This window comes from Pipra filicauda, unplaced genomic scaffold (assembly GCF_003945595.2).
Source record: "Pipra filicauda isolate LSUMZ 115617 unplaced genomic scaffold, ASM394559v2 scaffold517_size385040_pilon, whole genome shotgun sequence".
Lineage (NCBI taxonomy): Eukaryota > Metazoa > Chordata > Aves > Passeriformes > Pipridae > Pipra > Pipra filicauda.
In genome coordinates this window covers 351196-372948 of record NW_024104662.1, presented here as the reverse complement: position 1 = coordinate 372948, position 21753 = coordinate 351196, and the positions used below count along the sequence as shown (strand labels likewise).

Sequence of the window (21753 nt, the reverse complement as noted above, 5' to 3'; positions counted from 1 at the left end):
CAAAAGATTTTTGTGGACATACTGGTTTTCTACAAGGCATATCAAGAAATTAAATGTAGTACTAATAAATACAAATCAATCTGCTAAAGCTTTATTCCTTTCACTTGGATGTACCTTAGCACAGTTAAGTGAGATATACTTTTATTTACTTGTGCTTTTACATCACATAGACAAGAGTTTGTCTTCCAAAGTACAGCTCATTACACTAAATTCAGTCAATGTCCATGTACTTCATATAGCTAAAATCTGAGCACAGAATTGACCTATTGCAGAATAATCCTGTGGTGAAATTAGAAACAAAGCAAAACTAAATGTACTATTTTTTCTCATCTTTTTCAGGAAGATCAAATACTAGAAGGACTCAGTTTGTCAGTGTCAATGGAGTAGTTAGAACCAGTTGTAATTTGTAATACAGGAGAAAAGGAAAGGGAGTGACAAGAGGATTTCAAAACCTTTATGATAGAATCGACTGGGTTGGAAAAGACCTCCGAGATCATCGAGTCCAACCCTTGGTCCAAATCCAGTCCATTTACTAGATCATGGCACTCAGTGCCACGTCCAATCTGCGTTTAAAAATCTCCAGGGATGGTGAATCCACCACCTCTCTGGGCAGCCCATTCCAATGCCTGATTACTCTCTCTGTAAAGAATTTTCTCCTGATATCCAACTTCAATTTCCCCTGGCGGAGCTTAAGCCCGTGCCCCCTTGTCCTATTGCTGAGTGCCTGAGAGAAGAGAGCAACCCCCACCTGGCTAGAACTTCCCTTCAGGTAGTTATAGACGGTGATGAGGTCACCTCTGAGCCTCCTCTTCTCCAGGCTAAACAACCCCCGCTCCCTCAGCCTCTCCCCATAGGACTTATGCTCCAGTCCCTTCACCAGCCTTGTTGCTCTTCTCTGGACCCGCTCCAGCACCTCAATATCCCTTCTGAACTGAGGGGCCCAGAACTGAACACAATACTCAAGGTGTGGCCTCACCAACGCAGAGTACAGGGGAAGGATCACTTCCCTGCTCCTGCTGGCCACGCTATTTTTGATACAGGACAAGATTCCATTGGCCTTCTTGGCCACCTGGGCACACTGTTGGCTCATGTTGAGCTTCCTGTCAATTAGTACCCCCAGGTCCCTTTCTGCCTGGCTGCTTTCCAGCCACTCTGTGCCCAGCCTGTAGCGCTGCAGGGGGTTGTTGTGGCCAAAGTGCAGGACCCGGCACTTGGCTTTATTGAACTTCATTCCATTGGAATCAGCCCATCTCTCAAGTCTATCCAGATCCCTCTGCAGAGCCCTCCTGCCCTCCAGCAGGTCGACACTCCCTCCCAGTTTGGTGTCATCAGCAAATTTGCTGATGATGGACTCAATCCCCTCATCTAAATCATCAATAAAGATATTAAACAGGACTGGACTCAACACAGACCCCTGGGGAACACCACTGGTGACCGGCTGCCAGCTGGATGCAGCTCCATTCACCAGCACTCTCTGGGCCCGACCCTCCAGCCAGCTCCTAATCCATGAGAGGGTACACTTGTCCAAGCCATGGGCTACCAGCTTTTCCAGGAGTATATTATGGGAGACAGTGTCAAAGGCCTTGCTGAAGTCTAGATAGACCACATCCACAGCCTTCCCCTCATCCAGCAGGTGGGTCACCTGATCGTAAAAAGAGATCAGGTTGGTCAGACAGGACCTGCCCCTCCTAAACCCATGCTGGCTGGGTCTAATCCCTTGTCCATCCTGAAGGTGCTGTGTGATTGCACTGAGGATGATCTGCTCCATAACCCTGCCAGGCACCGAGGTCAGGCTGACAGGCCTGTAGTTGCCAGGGTCCTGCTTGCAGCCTTTTTTGTGGATTGGGGTGACATTCGCCAACCTCCAATCATCTGGGGCCTTCCCAGAGAGCCAGGACTGTTGGAAGATGATGGAGAGCGGTTTGGCAAGCTCTTCTGCCAGCTCCCTCATCACCCTGGGATGGATCCCGTCTGGTCCCATAGACTTGTTAGGATCCAGCTGGCTCAGTAAGTTGCTAACTACATCCTCCTGGAATACAGGAGGGCTATTCATCTCTCTGTCTCTGTCTATCTGCTCTAGAGGCCAGTTGTTCTGAGGGCCACCTGTCTTACTGCTAAAAACTGAGGCAAAGTAGGTGTTAAGTACCTCAGCCTTCTCCTTATCTTTGTTAACTATATTTCCCTCCAAGTCCAACAGAGAATTGAGGTTTTCCTTGCCCCTTCTTTTGCTATTGATGTATTTATAAAAGGACTTTTTGTTATCCCTAACTGAATTAGCCAAATTAACTTCAAATTCCACTTTTCTTTCCCTAATTTTTTTCCTGCATGACCTAGCTCTCTTCGTAACTTCTTCATAAGTAGCCAGCCCTTTTTTCCACAGTCTGTAAACTTTCTTTTTATCCCTGATTTCTTTCAGAACCTCCCTATTGAACCAAGCCGGCCGTCTTCCCCTCCGGCTGGCCTTTCGGCACACTGGAATAGCCTGTTCCTGTGCGCTCAAAATTGCCTGTTTGAAGCATGTCCATCCCTCCTGGACCCCCTTGCCTTTCAGGGTTGTTTCCCAGGGTATGCCCTGAATTAGTTTTTTGAATAGGCCAAAATCTGCCCTCCGGAAGTCCAGAGTAGAAGTTTTAATGATGGCTCTCCTTACATCCCTAAGGATTGAAAATTCTATTATTTCGTGGTCACTATGCCCCAGGCGGCCTCCAACCACTACATCATCCACCAGCCCCTCTCTGTTTGTAAACAGCAGGTCTAGTGGGGCCTTACCCCTGGTAGGCTCATTTACCAGTTGATGAAGGAAATTATCCTCTATACACTCCAGGAACCTCCTTGACTGCCTCTTCTCTGCAGTATGAAGCTCCCAGCAGATATCTGGCAGGTTAAAGTCACCCATGAGCACAAGGGCTGGAGATTTTGAGACATCTGCCAGTTGCTTGTAGAATAATTCATCTCCTTCATCATCCTGGTTGGGCGGTCTGTAACAGACACCCACAAGGATGTCAGCCTTGTTGGCCTTCCCCCTAATTCTGGTCCACAGGCACTCAACCTTGTCACTGCTGACCTCAACTTCAACAGAGTCAAGAGACTCTCTAACATATAAAGCCACCCCTCCACCTCTCCTACCCTGCCTGTCCTTTCTGAAGAGCCTGTAGCCCCCCATAGCAGCACTCCAGTCGTGTGAGTCATCCCACCACGTTTCTGTGACAGCAACTATGTCATAGTTTTCCTGCTGCACTATGGCTTCCAGCTCCTCTTGTTTGTTTCCCATACTGCGTGCATTGGTGTACAGGCACTTCAGCTGGGCCATTGATTTTATTCTCAACTCGGGCTCTACACCCTTAGGCTTATTTCTGGAGAGCCCAGTTGCCGCCCCTTCCCCCTTCAAACCTAGTTTAAAGCCCTCCTAACTAACCCTGCCAACTTACGGGCTACAGTTCTTTTGCCCTTCCCAGATAGATGAAGCCCATCTGGTTTAACAAGACTAGGCAACATGGAGTTTGCCCCATGATCAAAAAACCCAAAATTTTGACGACAGCACCATCCTCTAAGCCACCTATTGGTAAGCTGTGCTTTCCTAAACCTCTCCTCATTTATCTCCTCATTCATCCCAGCTAGCACAGGAACTGAGCCAATTACTACCTGTGCTCCTGTCCCATGAAGTGATCGGGTCAGAGCCTTAAAATCTTTTTTAATTACCCTGGTACTCCTATTATTGATGTCATCACTTCCAACCTGGGCAACCAACAGCGGGTAATAGTCTGAGGGTTGAATAAGCTTAGGAAGTGTTTTCGTAATATCCCTCACCCTGGCCCCGGGAAGGCAGCAAACTTCCCTGTGGGATGGGTCTGGTCGACATATAGGGCCCTCAGTTCCCCTCAAAATGGAGTCACCAATTACAATAACCCTTCTCTTTTTCCTCTTACCTGTAGTTGTAACAGATCCAGTAGACCGGGGGTAACCAGAAGACCTTGTAGACAGATCTTCCTCCTGACTGTCCTCCATCAGACTTTCTGAAACCAGGGCCATATACCTGTTTTTTAAGGGCACCCTGGCAGGTGAAAGGGGTCGAGAGGGGGTGTTTTTGCCTCTACGATCAGGCACCTGTTTCCATTCCTCCCCATCCATATTGTCCGTTCTGTCTGCCTGATGGCAGGGGGGGCTAGGCTTCACCGCCTCCTGCGGGGCTTCCTTAGGAAAGTTGCTGGTGTTGATCTCACTATTGCTTATTTTAGCATTTCCTGCTTTATTCTGGTGCATCAGATGAAGGCATTTCTAAACTACTGGAAAACAGATAAACTGAGAACAAGCTGGTTTAGTAGCAGTAGGCTGTATTCTGCTAATTAAAGATCACAAAGTAGGAAAGACTATGCTGCTAATTTTCTGTACAACCTGAAAGGAAATATGAAGCTTTCGACAGCTGTCAGTAACAGGGATGGAAGCCTTCATCCTGCAGATGCTCTCTGTTACTCCTGCTGTAGTGCTGCACAGGCTTCAGAAAAGTTCCTGGAGTTTTGTTTGGGCCCAAAAATTCCCTCATCTGAAACTGTTTGAAGGATCAGGCCCCATGGTCATTAGCAGGTGCAGCTTTCACCTATAACAACCTATCTCTTCAACCCTTTACCATGATACCATGATTTGTCAGAACTTAACCATCCCATAGTGATTGGGAATTTTACAATAATAAATACTTTTCTGTACTCACTTTTCAAAATTCCATCAGTCAGAGAAGGCAGAATTTATCTTTCTTTATTTTAATGCTTTAAAAGCACAGCACAATGATTAGGTCTGATTCTGATATGCTAACATTTGCTTAACAATAAATATTTGCCAAGATATAAAAGGCGCTCAAATACCTGTTCCTGTACCCAACTATTCTCCTCCACTGAAAATATATTGGTAATGAGGGATAAATGAAAGGTAATTAAAGCTAGCACATTTAGAAGTGAGGTATTTTTAAATAGTTCTTAGCAGTGGGTAGCACATTAGGTAGCTTCACCAGTAGTAATAGAAGAACTTAGAAAATAAAGCACAAGTACAGAATATAGAATCACCAAACTTTGTACTCTCTTAGCTTATGCTGTAGATGAGGGAAGTTGAGTATTTTCCCTATATATATGTGTATGTGTGTGTGTATATATATATATTTATGTATATATATACACATATGGATGTCTATATTGTGATGCTGGGTCACCATAACTCAAGTAGCTCTGGTTCCTCAAAAACATTTCTCCTGCAGTAACACAGAGCTCAGCATGGGCTAATTTACCCTGCAGAGAAGGACAAAGCAGTGAATGGTGAGAAATCACAGTGAAAAGTGCAGGCTTTTCCCCCCACAACTTCAGCTGAGTGGTTCATGCAGCATTCAGCCTCACATACAGATAATGAAGCATCTTTCTGCGCGGAGCTCTAGCAACAGCAGTCTGCAAAAGCTTTGAAATCCCAGATGACGTACTAGTGAACTGAGAGAAAAACTGCAATAACAGGAAGCAGAAGGTGGAAAGACAGTACCAAGTGGGGAGACACTTCCAAATCCATACAGAATATAAAGCCAGAGTCAGGCATTAGAGGATGGGAATTCCACACAGATCTGTAGTACAATCCTCTACCTCTTAGCATGTCTGACAGATAAGTTAAAATCCATGAATGCTGCTTCTGGCTATTCTTAGTTATTTTCTTACCTATTCCTGCCTGTAAAAGTCTGGTGATTCAAGAATGTTGTTCTGAAACTCAAGATTAAATTCAGCACTTTTGAAGTAATATGGAAAAGGGGACATGAGACTTCATCCAAATACTTGGACAGAAATTAGCTCACTGAAGCTAAAATATTCCTGTTACTGGTCCTTGGGTTAAAGAAAGCAGATCTCCATTTTAGGGAACAGCTAGTAAGCCAGGGATCTGTGCCCAGGACATATGCCAGCAGTGAGACAGTCATACAACTGAGTGAGACCCAAGGCAGTGCCCAGTATACTTCTCTGACTGGGTTAAGGGTCAGTGCACCAGAATGACAGACTTACGATTACAGAGAAACCATGGCACAAGGTGCCCTTGACCCATTGCAACGTGCCTGGTACTGAAATGTGTATTCTGTGGACTTTCTTATCCAAATCGTATTGGCCATAGCTCCTAGACATTACTTTGTGCCCTGAGCCATCCCCACATGTAAGAGCTTGATTTGGAAAAACTGCAGTGTAAGCAACATAAACAGCTGTAATGCTTAGTCACAGTAAAAAGTTCACAATTTCCAGCTTTCTTTAGCCTTCTGTTTTCTCACCCCATGAATGTGGTTGCCCAGTCACAGATTCAGTGACTTTCCTGCAAAAAACTCTGCCTTGGGTCTAGACTGTAGAGGAGATAGAAGTATTTGCTTTTTTCTAGAAAGGAATTTCAGTGGACAATCTTTTACATTATTTCTCACAGATACGATCATGACAGATGATATGATACAAAGAAGACATGAGAACATTTAGCTTACCTTTTTTGTGCTGACGATGTTATCATATCACTATCACTGAAACCAAATACATGTGTATTTCTATGATTTTAAAGTACTGTAAAGGCACACGTGCTTATTCTGTACTCTATTTGCCACAGGGAATTTTAAAGAGGAAAATTAATCTATAAGGGGGATTCTCTTGAGAGAGGAAATCATTTTTCCCTTATGCAAATAAATGATCCTGCTATAACAGAGACACTCATAGAACCTGGAGGAATTAACGGAGGGAAAAGAGCGAGTAACAGACATCCATGTCTGAGACAGAATCACAGAACCAATTAGGTTGGGCAAGACCTCTGAGATCAAGATCAACCTATGACCAAACACATCTTGTCTACTAGAACATGGCACTAACTGCCTCGCCCAGTCGTTCCTTAAACACATCCAGGGATTCCACCACCTCCCTAGGCAGCCCATTCCAACATCTGATCACTCTTTCTGTGAAAAACCTCCCCTGGTGCAGCTTAAGACTGTGTCCTCTCATCACTGGTTGCCTGGGAGAAGAGACTGACACCCACCTGGCTACAACCTCCTTTCAGGGAGTTGTAGAGAGTGAGGAGGTCTCCCCTGAGCCTTCTCCTCTCCAGGCTAAACAACTCTGGCTCCCTCAGTCGCTCCTCATTGTGCTCCAGAGCCCTCCCTGGACACGCTCCAGTACCTCTGTGTCCTTCCTGAATTGAGGGGCACAGAACTGGACACAGTGCGGCCTCACCAGTGCTGAGTACAGGGAGGCAATAACTTCCCTGGACCTGTTGGTCACACTGTTCCTAATCCAGGCCAGGATGCCATTGGCCTTCTTGGCCACCTGGGCGCACTGCTGGCTCATGTTCAGCTGCTGTCAACCAGCACTCCCAGGTCTTTCCCTCTGAGTCACTTTCCAGCCACTCTTTCCCCAGCCTGTAGCACTGCAGGAGGTTGTTAAGGCCAAAGCGTAGGACCTGGCACTTGGTCTTGTTGAACCTCATCCTGTTGGATTTGGCCCGTCTAATCAGCCTGCCCAGGTTCCTCTGCAGAACCTTCCTACCTTCAGCAGATCAACACTCCCACCCCACCTGGTGTCATTCATAAATTTGCTTCTAGTAGACTCAATCCCCTCATTCAGTTCAATGAAGACATTAAACAGTACTGAGCCAAACACTGACCACTAGGGGAACATGAACAACAAAAAAAACCACCTTCTGGGAACTGGAGGAAATTACAGAATTTTCTACAATGAAAAAAAAGGTAGGCGAAAGCATGATTAAAGTCATACCTGAAAAACAGCTTGACCAGTTTTTGCGTGCATACAGTGGGCAGAGAGATACTTGTTTATAAACTTTTGAATTTTTATTCTGTCAAGTTTAAAACTTTCAGTTTTCTCGTTTTCAAAGGTTACTCATTTTAGCTTAAATTCTAACAAAAAAAGTCCTTTGACCTTCTTAGGGGAGTTTGTTTTCAAGAAGATGTAGTCAGACTCAAAGCTTAAAGCTGCAACGAGTAGTTCTTGAGTTTATAAAAAACATGCTACTATAGGTAGGAGATTTAAATCACCTAATTGAGTTAAAAGTTCAAGCTCCTCTGATCTGTGATTCTGGACAATTTTAGAGTAGTACATTTTTTTTGTAACATATCTTACAGTTCTGGACAGTCTCTTAGGTACAAATCCAGTGAATGTAGCATAATTAACCTTTAAACTCATGTTTGTGAACAAAAACTGATATACTTATCATTAAATAATTCTGGACTCTGGTATCAGAAACAGATCAGTTAAGCCAAAATCCTGCAAATAGGTGTGGTTCCACCGCCTTCAAACGGTATTGAAATTTTCAGGGTTACAGGGGAAATTAGACAGCTACTTTACTGTCAAGGATTTCTGGTTTAGATCTTCTGCTTGTTTCTTTGTACTGTAAATGTAAGATAATTACAACTGACCAGGATGAAACTGGTGAGAGGTAGATTTTATGTAAATCTTCACATTCCTCTCTTTCTTCATCTCTCCATTGCATTATAAATCTCTTTGGCAATATCTACAGTTTGAATTTGCCTCATGTTTTCCACCATACCAGGTTAACTGTGTCTTTGTACTTTAAGAGATCTATTAGAAAAAATACCATGCTGTTTAACTGTATTGTTAAGATTAAACTCATATTCAGAACCTTCATGAGGCTGTGGCAGTCTAGTTGAATATACCAAGACAACTGCAAATGCTGAACTGTCTAAAGTTTGGGAACTACAGTGAGATTTGGAATTTGATATTAAGCTGAACTCCTGTCTTGTGAACTCGCCTGTTCATAATTTTTTCTTTATTTAATAAGAAATATTCTTCTGAAAAGGAGGAGGAGGTTGTTAAAGTGTGCAAGGGTATTAAAAATTTCTGTAAAGAAACACAAATTATGGTTTTGGTTTATAATCCTGAAAGAGACAATCACAGAATCACAAAATCGTTTAGGTTGGAAAAGGCCTGTCCAACCATTAACCCAGTACTGTCAAGTCCATCACTAAAGCACGTCCCCAGGTGACACATCCACATATCTTTTAAATTCTTACAGGGATGGTGACTTCACCACTGGCCTGGGTAGCCAGCTCCAATGCTTTATAATCCTTTTCATGAGCATAGTTTTCTTAATATCCAATCTAAACCTCTCTTGGCACAACTTAAGGCTGTTTCCTCTTGTCCTGTCGCTTGTTACCAACTCCCACCTGGCTACAACCTCCTTTCTGGTAGCTGTAGAGCGAGAAGGTCCCCCCTCAGTCTGCTTTTCTCCAGGTTGAACCACCCCACTTCACTCAGCTGCTTCTTGTAAGACTTGTGTTCCAGACCCTTGACCAGTTTCATTGCCCTTCTCTGGACAAAACCAAAACAAATGGAAGAGAAAGGTTATCCTGAGGTCTCTACTTGTCTCACAACACGAAGTCATGGTGACATTCAATGTAATAGGAAATGACAAAAGGAAATACTTTTTTAAAACAGTGTGGACTTAAACATTAGACTTTATGTTCTTCAAAGATAATTTAAACAGAGATTACAGCAAATTCAAACGGGGGTTGTAAATTGTCTGTATGACATAAATCTCAGAAATATAGAAGGATAATACACTTTTTAGAGTGATTTTAAACCATTTAGTTCAAACTTAAATTCCAGTTACTAGCCAGTTGAAAGGAATCGACACCTGCCCCTTTTCACTAAAATCCACTAACACTTCAGTCATCATGGCAATTCTTAAGCAAGGAAGCATTTTAGTGCATAGTTACTAGAGTCTAGGGTAGACAATATACCTGAGAGACACATTAGACTTTTCATTTACAAAGACTGACTAACTGTCATCTAAGACTTTTATCACAAAAAGCAAAAAGCAGGATAGATGGTAAGTGCCTATCCAAACCCCTTCTACAAGTCAGCTACACACAGAGAAAACTCCTGCTTTGAAGTTTCATGATGTGATTGAGCCAATGGTTATTACACACAGAAATTAGGTAGTTACAGACACATAAATCTGACATAACTCACTATTCTTTTATAAAAGAGGACATGAGGACTAATACATATTTTTAAGAGTGGATCAAATCTTATTACTTTCTTAAGTAAAGGTGTTGTATCAGATATTCATAGAACCTCCACATTTGCCTTCTCAGATACCCAGACCACTCTTCCTCCACTCAAATCCATCCTATGCAAATGCCCATCTCATTACTTCATTCATTCAATGCCTCTAATCAGCATCTTTTTTTGGTCTTATTCAAAGAGACTTTCACCTTCGCAGCTGAGTAAGGTGGAATTAGCAAAAGGAGGAGTGAAAGAGCCCTCATCTGGAATGTAGCTCTTTAAAATCTTAAAAAAAAAAATGCTACTTGGTGGCATTTATACAGTCAAATTCACCAGTATAAAAAATTTTTCACAAAATGCCAAAGAGTGCAGTTCATACCATAAACGCCGCTCATTATGAAAATAATCAACAGTATACTACTGTTTTATACTGTAACATAAGAGTCCCAGTAGAAAATAAATGTGATTTTGTGTAGAATTTATCATATTTGGAGGAAGACTCTGTCATAATCCTTCCTGTAAAGCATAAAATTCAACATAGCTCAAACAATTTTTTGTTTGGGATAAGTATAAAATGGACTTGTTTCAGCATGGCCATACTGTTGGCAACTAATTATGCCCATGGCATTCTGGTTAGGAAGAAAACAGTTGGTCAGACACCACAGTAATGCAAAAATGAATTGCCTGAAGGAGTGATCACTTAGGAGAGAGTTAAAATAACAGGCTTCAATGCTTTCACTACTGTAACCAGTCTTCCAGCTCTCACATGAAATGAGTCCTTACCAGCACACCATTGTTCTCAAACTATTTCTGAGACTGATTTTGAAGTCAGTATGTAATGACCTTGAATTTGCAAATCTCCTTGTCACTTTTTCCACTACTGCATCCTGGTTTGGAAAAATCAAACCAGGTGATAGATATAGTTCAGTCTGTCCTCTTTTCTACATTCTGACTTTGAAAGTCCTTTTGTATAATGAGGAGCAACTCTTAAAGTGCTCCTCAAATCAGGAACTAACATTAATGTTATTTATGAAAATCCTTGCAAATATCTCTTACAGTGTTCACACTGACAGAGCTGGAATAAGCTGCGTACTCACTAAGTTTGGGATGATCTCTGGCATTTGCTTACTGTGACAGAATGCTGGAAAAAAACTATATTTAATTTGGGCAATGAGTTGGACTGAGCAATTTTCCTCTACTTAATAATTTTATCAGAATTTAGAGATTTTTCCTTGTTTTTGAAAGAATGAGACATGGACATCAAGAGTGAAACAGCTGGAAAACTGTGGTTCACTGCATAATGTACCATGAACTCACAGCTTGACTGCAATTGGAGAACTTGATGATGTTACGCACATTTCTTATGTTTACTATGCACAAAAAAGCATATTACCGTGAAGAAAAAGATAGCATTCTTTTTCACCATGTTCTGTGAAGAAACATCAATGTGTGTGGGATGGTATAGAGCTATGGAGCACTTCCTGATATAACATAAACATCAGCAATGGTCTGCTGCTGTGGACCTCACATACATTTCTGAATCGAGAGCTGGTGTCTATTAATGTGGGACTAAACTTCACATAACATGGCCAGACAGCTTGTGCTACCCAATTTAGATCTAAATCAGGTATCCCTGCTTAGCATGCACAGTACAGATACACACACACAAATGTATATACAAATAATATTTATAAGGACACAAATATATATATATATTTGCATATACTTAAACACAGATATTAAATTCAAGTATCTACTTCTCACACTAATTCCCTTTGTGTGACAAAACAAACTCACTGAATTTTGTTCTCTTATAATGGAATGATACTCACTGTATGTTCCTCTTTTATTAAAGACACATAGATATTCTCCTAGTTTGGCTCTACTCTGAAAGCACTCCCATAAGAAGTTTTCATAAAAAGAATTTGTACATTCTTCTCTTGTTTTAAAAAGAAATTGTGTGTTTACTCTTTCCTGCACATGAAGCATGTAATTGCAACACAAAGTGAATAAGTATATTAGCCTCATATCCTAGAACAGCTATCGTCATAGATTAGCTTTGCCACAAAAGGGGCCAGAGTAAAAGAGGTAGGGAAGAGCAAAAATATTTTGCTATGTATCTTCACTTAAATGTCTCTGGTTCTATAAAGATGTATTGTTTTAATTAGGACAGTTTTCTGTGCTCATATATAGCTTTGAAAGAGCTATGATCATTGTCAACAATACAGCAATGCTCAAATTTGGAACAGTTTGGAACACAACATATCCAATATTACAAGAGGAACACTTCAGGAACAATATTTGACGTGTATTTGACAATGTAGTAACACTGTTTAGCAGAAAATACATTTTATAACCAAAGAGATAGGGGTTTAATATTTTTTTAACACAGAAATTAAATGGAATAAACCCATGCTCTTCTGCTTATTCTGCAGCAGTAGCCATTTCTGTCCTTTACCGTCGAACTGCACAGTCTCAGAAAAGAACAAATAACTTAGTACGCAGATATGCTTGAGTCAGCTCTGCCAATGCTTGTCCCAGAATGGAGCTGTGGAGAAACTGGAGCAAAGCCCAATTGCATGGAAAGTGCTGTATTGCATGTGGGTGACATACTTGCTTCATCTCCACCAGATGAGAAATCCCCCTGTTCCTTTCTGCATTTGGCTGTGGGCACACTCCCTTCTCTGTGTGCAAATTAAATACAAACCAATACAGACAGTACAATGCCTAATTCATGCTTTATTAAAGGAATACTTACAGATCACTGTAGACAAGGCCATAAATCTGTGCTGTGCTGTGATGGTAGATTCCTCTCAGAATAATTAGAAGAAGGATCACAACAAAAGCTGGAAGCCCCCAACTCAAAAGGAAGTAAAGCAGATAGCGCCGTTCCGTGTGTTCATCATTCATCACAAGGACATACCAGAAATTAACAGCCTGAAGAATAATGCAGAGTAACAGTCAGTAGGCTTGGTGGATGATTAGCTATCCCAAAAAGCAAATAATTCTGAAGGTCATAATGCAGTATATTTCTGTCCCAGTGTATGCGTATGTACAAACACTTTTCAACATAAATATTTTGTCCTCACTTTCTTCTCTCAAGTAATCAAAAGAAACATTATAAAAGAAATATATTATTTATATAACTATTATTTTTTGAATTAGGCTATCAGAAAGGAAGTGATACACTGTTTAGCAGAAAACACTATTTCTGATGTGCAAAAATAGCTTTGTGGTGCAAAAATCACTTTCTTCTTGGATATCCATACCTTCACATACCTTCACTATACTGGCATATAGTATTTCTAAAGTTGACCTGTATTTAATTTTTTATATGCTACTGTTCTGCTCCATGTATCTTGTAGGAAACACATTAAACTCTTTTAATGGTTCTGGCTGTGGGCCGTGTTCTGGGCTCACCACTACAACAAAGACATGGAGCGAGTCCAGCAATGGGCCATGAAGATGATTAAGGGGTGGAGCACCTCTCCCATGAGGAGAGGTTGAGAGAGCCATGACTGCTCAGCCTGGAAAAGAGGAGGCTCAGGGGGATCTTATCCATGTGTATAAATATCTGATAGGAGGCACTGATGAAGAGGGAGACAGACTCTCCTCAGTGGTGCCCAGGGGCAGGGCTAAAGGCAACGGGCGCAAGTTAATAAACATGAAGCTTTCTTACTGTGGGCTTGGTAAAACATTGGGCCAAGCTGCCCAGAGAGGCTGTGGATTCTCTGTCCTTAGATAATCAAAACCAAAATGACCATGGTCCTGGGCAACCTGAGCTACACTGTTGCACTAGGTAGTCTCAAGACATCTGTGAATCTTCAATGGTTCTGTGATTTGTAAATTATTTGAATAAGAGTTTGAGAAAAAACTGCAAGTAAGTGAACATAAATTCACAAGCATCTTAAAAGCCTGTGTCTTCTTATGATCAAGTCATTATCAAACAGTATAACTAAGAGTATAAAACCATACACAAATCAAAATGAAGTCAAATAGCTGAAACCTCTTGAAAGAACTGGTACCACGAGTAAGGAAACCCTTCAAGTAAAACAAAATACTTAAGAGTATTGCTTAGATCTTTGCATTTTCTTTAAGACATTGATAGCAGAAACACTTTAATGTGTGCTGAGCATTTTTTAATGCGCATGTACACACTAGTTTCTAATAAACACCTAAACTATCCAAAATAAAAATATGTTTTGAAAAATTTTTCTTCATTTTCTCCACTTCAAATATATTATACCAGCTACAGCTCTGCAAGCTACATAATAATTTCTGGCCTTTTATATGGGTTGAATAAGTCATTAATTTTGTCTTTTTCTGTCTAGAGGATATCTAATCTGAGTTTCTGCTTCTAAGCATGTCTTCTCAGACAATAGAGGTAGGACAGGTGCCTTCAAGCACTCATTGATCCTTACCCAAGCACACTCATCTCTCTCCATGGTCTACGCTAGGGTTTCATATAATAATGTTGATTTACATGCTTAATTTTCAGCTATTTATTGTTAGGATAGGTAAAATCCATATACAGTGAAAAGACCATTGCGATGTGATTATTTTGTTGATGAAATTTTGCAAATTCACCTCAGCCAAGGGCTTGTCTACACCTTTTGAACAAGGCAGTACAAGTATTTAATTAGTTGTTTCTGGATTACTTATGTAAGTCTCAACAGTGAACTATCATTACAGATTTTCTTCTGTGACTTATGCAGCATGAATACACATTACTTTCTGTCATGGATCATAAATCACATTGCACACGCTAATGACTTGTTTTTAAAAAAAAATAGTTTAATAAGTGTTTTAAATGCTTTTTTAGAGAATAAAATTTCATAGCTATGTCCACTGTTTGTAATTATATTAATTAAATAATAATTATTATGTCCTTCCTTGTTTTTATTTGGTGATTGGTGCTATATGAACAAAGGAAAAGTTTGTTTTCTTTACAAGAACACAGGAACGTCCTACCATATAATTTTAACTATCCTGTGAAATTTGAAAGAACACAGAAAAACTATTCGTTCCCTTGCTGGACATGCATAGAAAGAAAATATGAAACAGACAAAAAATGGCATTTGGAAAAAAAATCCACAGTTTGTGGAAAGATTTGTTTGTTCTGTTGACTTTTACATGGGATTGAAAACTAACTCAAAAATTCTGCATGTCTCCTTATGTCAATAAACATTCTTCAATTACATGTCTGTGTAGTCCTGGTTAGACTGTGCCTCATTGCAAGCACTTCCAGACAGCAAAATCCTTGAACTGATATATGCCATTACGTTCAAGGACTGTTGGTTCTACTGATTCTGACAACCTGGTGAACACTGTTCTCAGTCATCCGACTGAAACTGCTTTCGACAAAATCATACCTCATGTCTTTGCTCTGTATTCGTTTAGCCACACTTACATATCTCACCTCATTTATCACAGCAGAACACTTACTGCTGTAAAGATGCAAGCGAGGTTGGATTGTTCACCATTTCCTGCACAGTGATATTTGTATTTTGATAATTATATGTTCTTATCTTCAACCCCTTTTGAGGCTCCAAAATTTATTCAATTAAATAACAGTGGAGCTAATTTTGGCAAATCCTTTCCTGTTGCCATGCTGCAACAATAACCAGTTGTACAGAAGAATAAAACGTACAGTCCATTTCCCACTTGCTCAGGTGGAAGAACAAATGGACAAGTTGTGATCATTCTGATGTGGAACGAATAATAATTGTTTATTCATATAATACTCTTAAGAGACAATGTGAACTCCAGTGAAGCTTTTTTCTTTCAGAATGAGGCGATTAATGGAAATTACCTTCCCAAACCTGGGATGCTTTTGTTTATTTCTTTATTTATTCATTCATTTACCTTTAGTGATAATCACAGATGTATAGAATGGTTTAGACTGGAAGGGACCTTAAAGGGCATCTAGTTCCACACATCCTGCCATAGGCAGGAACACTTTCCACTAGAACAGTGTCCTGGTTCCAGTCAGGACAGGGTTATTTTTTGCAGTAGACAGGAGGGGGCATGGCCAGGGCCCAGAGATTACCTCACATCATTGCTGGGGGCAGGGTGAAGGGAGTATCTTCTGTGGAGACCGAGTCCCTTCCAGGTCATGCCAGAGGGAGAGGTCGGGTACTACTGTTTCTGGTCACTGTTTTCTTATCTCATTGCTGTTTCCAGTAAATTTTTCTTACGTCAAATAGTGATCTTTATCTTGTGGGCCTCCAATTCTCCTCTCCAGCACAGGGGGTAGAGAGAGGGAGGGAGTGAGCTAGTTGTGCATGGTTTCAGTGGAAGCACTAAACTGGAGAATATCATACCTAAACCACAACAACCAGGTTGCTCCAAGTCCCATCTCCAACTTGCCCTTGAACACTTCCAGGGATGAGGCAGCCACAGCTTCTCTGGTCAACCTGTGTTAGTGCCTCAGCATTTGTGATAATCTGTGGACATCCAGCAAATAATAGGTGCCAAATACTTTAAATAAAGTCTTTTCCAATTCAGTAGGAAAACTTTTATTTTCCTTCTCTTTAGGTTTGCCAGGAGGTTTCATATTATATTTGTATGTTTTCATATAATTCCTTTTCTGAAGCTGTTAAGCAGTCCATGAATTATTCTTAAAAAAAAACCCAAAAGAACATTAAAGTTCCTGTAAGATCAGTAACTGCCTTACAAGTCTGACACATATTTACAGAAAATTTAACGTACCATTAAATCCACATTCAGGTATGGGGAACAGCAAGTTCATGACTTTTGTTTCTGACTTGCTTGTTGAATTCATACCTTCATTGCTGATTTACTTCACAGTAACATAGTTCAAAAAAGCACAAAAAGTCCATATTTTCCATAATTTTACTCTATGTCAGAATTGGCAACTGGGAACCTCAAAAGACAGCTTTTAACTTTTTTTGGTAACTTTTTCTTTTTTGCCATACATTAGAAAATGCTAAAAGAAGAAAATTATTTTTCTTAAAACATGGTTGTCATGTTAAATATTTGTCCCTGGGAGAACAACAGAATACAGAAAGACACCCTTAGTGTGTGCTCTTAAGATAAAAGCACATACTGAATTTGAAAAAACAGGTTTATGCTGTCCAGTTGTCAGGATGAGGACTTCTGAATTTCAGATATTAATACAAGGTAAATATTACAAGCTAAGCTCTCTCTGTGGGCACAAACAGTCATTTGCACCTAACTTACTCCTTTCTTTTTGCAGTCAAGAAAGTCTCATCCTTAAAAAAAAGAGGTAATGATTTCAACATTCTGCAGCTTACAAATTCTCCCTGTATAAGTCAAGAAACAAAATAATGCAATACAAAAGGAGAGGAACAATCAGTCATGTAAGGATGTTTTGATGTGGCCTTTGTTCTGACATTGAAAACGGACCAGGGGACCTCTGAGGTCCTTTCAGTTTCTACATTTCAGCCAATATATTGGTAGTAGTACATGTGTAACACAAATATTGAAATTGAATGTAAATTTACAAACACAAGAAGTTAAAAATAGAACAAGATTTTGAATATGACGCTATGGATACTATTGTTGTACTTATATAAACCAGTACTGATATAAAATAAAATTTTAAGCATAAATAATATACTTAGCATTATGTAGTAGACGGAAAGATTAAAAAAAGAAAGTAAGGAAGTTATCCGAGAGTTTAGAAGATGAAGATCTTTGATCTGGACCACAGAACTGAATCTGCATATGTCCAACTCTACTGTCAAATCTGTGTTTTCCTCTAGGGTTTTGTTACCTGGAAATGTTGCTTCACCACCTTTTGATCACTTAAAACTGTCTAGGGTTTATGGATGTTTCAGTTCCACATACCTACACTCTGTTTGTACTTGATTATCACATTCACCCATTTCTGTATGCAGTGATCAAGCCTGTCACCAACAGATTTGTATGATGAGAGTCAGGGATCAAGCATATGCACTACGCTGTGCAGTCTCACAGAGGGCTGCACAAGCAACACACAATCTCTTCCTGTATTTTTGCTCTTTCCCAGAGGGAAGTATTTAAGTTCCATTTAAGCATAAATATGTGATTAATTCTGCCTTCCAAATCAAGTAATGTATATTAAGTATACCATGCTGAGAAATACAAACATTCATTTCCCAGCCTTTTAAATTTGCCATTCAGAAGGCAGAAGCATCTAGACTTCCCAAACTCATCTGGTTTTCCTTCAGATCCACAAGCTTCGCTATTATTGTTGTAGGGACCAATTTGAGCACAGAGATGTTCCCAGCACTCCTTTCATGCCCTGGCATGCTTACTCACTCTGCAATGAGACATATAACTTTAGGGCCTATTCCCAGTCAAGAGAACTGTAGCTGAGGCTGGGTTGATCTGTATTTCAGATGATTTCTTTCCTTTTGGGTCTTTCAAAGTTCAGGAATTATTCACAGCTGAAGACCTGCACCTACAAAAAGGGTACTCCTCTTCATTCTGAGTTTTACTCCTGGCAGCTCTTATCAGCTCATGAATCAACAGGCTGTGATGTGTTCCCTCTTAACCACCTTTGTCCTGTCAGATTTGCTTGAAGAGTCTTCAAGTCTAACACAAGCCTGAGGCTCCACTAAATGCAGTGGGACATGCAAGTTCTTAGGATTCGGACAGAATTTACTTCAAAAAAATAACACTAGATTTCAATTAGAGACATAAAAATGATCAACTGTTACCAGACATACAATTTTTTTTGTCATTATAAGTGATTTTTGCAACTCAACATAGCACGTAGGAAGGGATGTTGAAATACCCTCAAAACCAAGGGGCCAAAGCTTGAGATGTGCCAGTAAAAAGGCAACTTAAAAGCATTACTTTGCCCAAAATAGCAAATGTTGAAGAGATCTGAAGATACTTAGGAATAAAGTGAATGAGCAACTGTGAAGAATATAAAAATAATTTAGACTAGTAAACCTAGGAGAACATCATTAGCCAAGCAAACAGATTTCTGTATTGAGACCATCTACCTGCAGCTTGCTGAGGCCTACAAGCACAGTTGAGCTGTTGGAGTGGCTGCTAGGGTTCTCAGTGAACACGAGCCTGACATAATCCCAGGAAAATGCCACATATCACATGAATGTTACTGGCAGAGAAAGCTGTACAGCCTAATTTGCAATTCTTGGTTTGCTCTGACAGCCTGCATATTGGAGGATTTGTATGGTAATGTATGGAGCTGCACATATAAAGCTGTATGCTATAATAAATGTCCTGTGGACATATCCTATTAAAATAAAAGACAAATAAATGGTATAACTCATGTATTGGTGCTAAATATACATTTCTAGACAAAGTCGAGAAAATGTATTTTTCAAATAACCGCACAGCTTGTTATTTTGACTAACTTACAACTGGATGTAATTTTTCATAAAAAATTTGATTGTTCATAGTGTTCCACATTAGTTCAACCATTTTTTCCACCACTGCTCTTTACTATTATATAATATATCAAAAGTGCAACAGAGCTGGTGAATGGTCTGGAGCACAAGCCTGGAGCCACTGGGGAGTGGCTGAGGGAGCTGGAGGTGTTCGTCCTGGAGAAAAGGAGGGGACATAGTTTAGTTGTTGACTTGGCAGTAGTGGGTTAGCCATTGGATTTGATGATCTTAGAGGGTTTTTCCAACCTAAATGATTCTATGATTCTATAAAAATTATGAATACATATACTCCTTATTTTAATGCAAACATATGAAGGTATGTGTGTCACATTATACAAGTCTAATGACTAAAATGCTACTGACTCAAAAAATTACAGTGTAGTTTACATTCACATTTCACCTGTAAGAGACTGCTTCAAAAGACCAAATGAGAAAGCTTAGAAACACTATTAACACTAAGAAAAACAGTTCTTCAGAGTTCTGAGACAGTAACTTAAAGGATGAAGTGAGATGAGGGCATTCTTACACAGTTGTAATGGATATGAGTGGCAAAAATCTTTATAGTGTTCAGATACATATCCTTGGAGCTGTGACACTCTAGGTTTAATAAAAGCCACCTAATGTTTTGCCCTTCTAGTAGCATTGAATTTCATATATATATATATATATACACACTACAGTATAATAGAAATACAGTCTAACTGTCAGTTACTTTAACAGATGTTTTGAGGAAGCAGTGAAAAAGACTAAGAGACCAACCTGAAAAAGCATCCAGCTGAACTGGCAGAGGTAAAGATAATGGGTAACAGATGCAAGGGCAGAGCAGCTTTCCTCTGAGATATGCTGGCTCATGTAAGCAGAGGCCAGAAATGAAATCTGCAGGGGAAAAAATGAATACATGTATATTGGAATTAAACAAAATTAATTTAATAATGACAATGGAGGGGGAACCTTCAGTTTGGAAGTAAAATATACAATCAATTACTGTTTTAAGAGGTGCATAAAAATATCTTGGACATTTAATATTCACACAAAACAAGTTACACTGTCAACCACAAAACCAGCTTTAACTGTAGTGGGCAACCTTTTGTAATAAGGAACCTATTACTTTAATAAGAAAAATACGTACCACCTATAGGAACAAGTTGTTCTCTCTTGGGACTTCAAAATATATGTTCCTTATAATACCAATTATTCAGAGCTCTTTTTACAGAGAACTTACGATTTTAGATAGCCCTTTTCACACAACTTTCGTGTACTGCTATTTAGTTCTATGTTGAGATGATAACATAGTGCTTCTTCCTGGTACTTCTCAACGTGATCAGTCTTGACCCAATATAATCTAACTAGGGGATAACAAGTCACTTAAGTCATCCAAGTAGCAGGCTGACACTTTTGTTCATTTGATTGTGACAGGTCTGTATCACATTGAAAATTAAGGTGATAGCATATAATTGACAAGATTCTGCTTGAAAAAGTGAAGAAAAATAAATTAAAGTGAATCAATGCACTTTTGTTAAACAGCAAAAAGATCTCTGACAGGGTCCCCATCTGACAGTCATTTACTCAGTTAATCAGATACTGCAATTCTTTTAAAACTTTAAGTCACTTACCTAGCAACTACTTCAATGAAATTAGTACCAGAGTATTCAACCTATGTCATCAACCCAAAATATAAACTATAAACATGAGATGGTTTACAAATTTTATGTTCCTGTATGAAGTATTTTTGTAATGCTGTTTCCAAGCAGTAGGCTGTATCTGAACACCACTCCTCTGCTAGCTGAGAGCTGCCTCCTAGTTTCCGGCCTGCACTTATTCATGGTCCATTTATATCTGGTTTTATTTCTGTGGAAAGTCTCTCAGGTTACACAGGATTTCCTCCTGGGGTTCGTACTATCATGAATTCACAGCAGTAGTATTCTCCCTGAGGCTACATTTCTCAGGGTTAAATAAGCCACTGCACAACTCGAAACTCTGCAGAGATGCTTAAGCTGGTCTGGACAGCAAAAGCAGTTTAGTTCCATGCATACAGCATCTGCCTGGATCAATTTACCTTGTTTCTCACAATAACCCTACATCATTCTTGTAGGCTCACTTCAAGTACTGGAATGCCTCAGCTGGGTCACCCCGAAGCCTTCTCTTTTCCAGACTGAACAAGCCCAATTCCCCTAGCTTTTCCTCGTAGGAGAGTGCTCCATCCCTCTAAATCATCTTGGTAGCCCTCCTCAGGACGAACTCTAACAGGTCCATGTCCTTCCTGTGCTGGGGACTCCAAATATGATTGCAGATGGGGTCTCACAAAAGTGGAGTGGAGAGAACAAATCCCCTCCCTCAACCTGCTG

General features: G+C 40.1%; 1 protein-coding gene across 2 annotated transcripts in view; it reads right to left on the bottom strand.

Moving 5' to 3' along the window:
• Nucleotides 1–12309: 12309 nt before the first annotated feature.
• Nucleotides 12310–21753, bottom strand: part of ADGRV1 (adhesion G protein-coupled receptor V1) — a 202908-nt gene continuing 193464 nt past the window's right edge. For both annotated transcript variants that reach the window (XM_039386937.1, XM_039386938.1), the window contains 2 exons: nucleotides 20168–20284; nucleotides 12310–12959 (listed from right to left, as the gene is read on the bottom strand). In XM_039386937.1, the coding sequence (XP_039242871.1) occupies nucleotides 12777–12959; nucleotides 20168–20284 (300 nt within the window). In that variant the 3' untranslated portion in view covers nucleotides 12310–12776. The remainder of the gene's footprint in view (nucleotides 12960–20167; nucleotides 20285–21753) is intronic.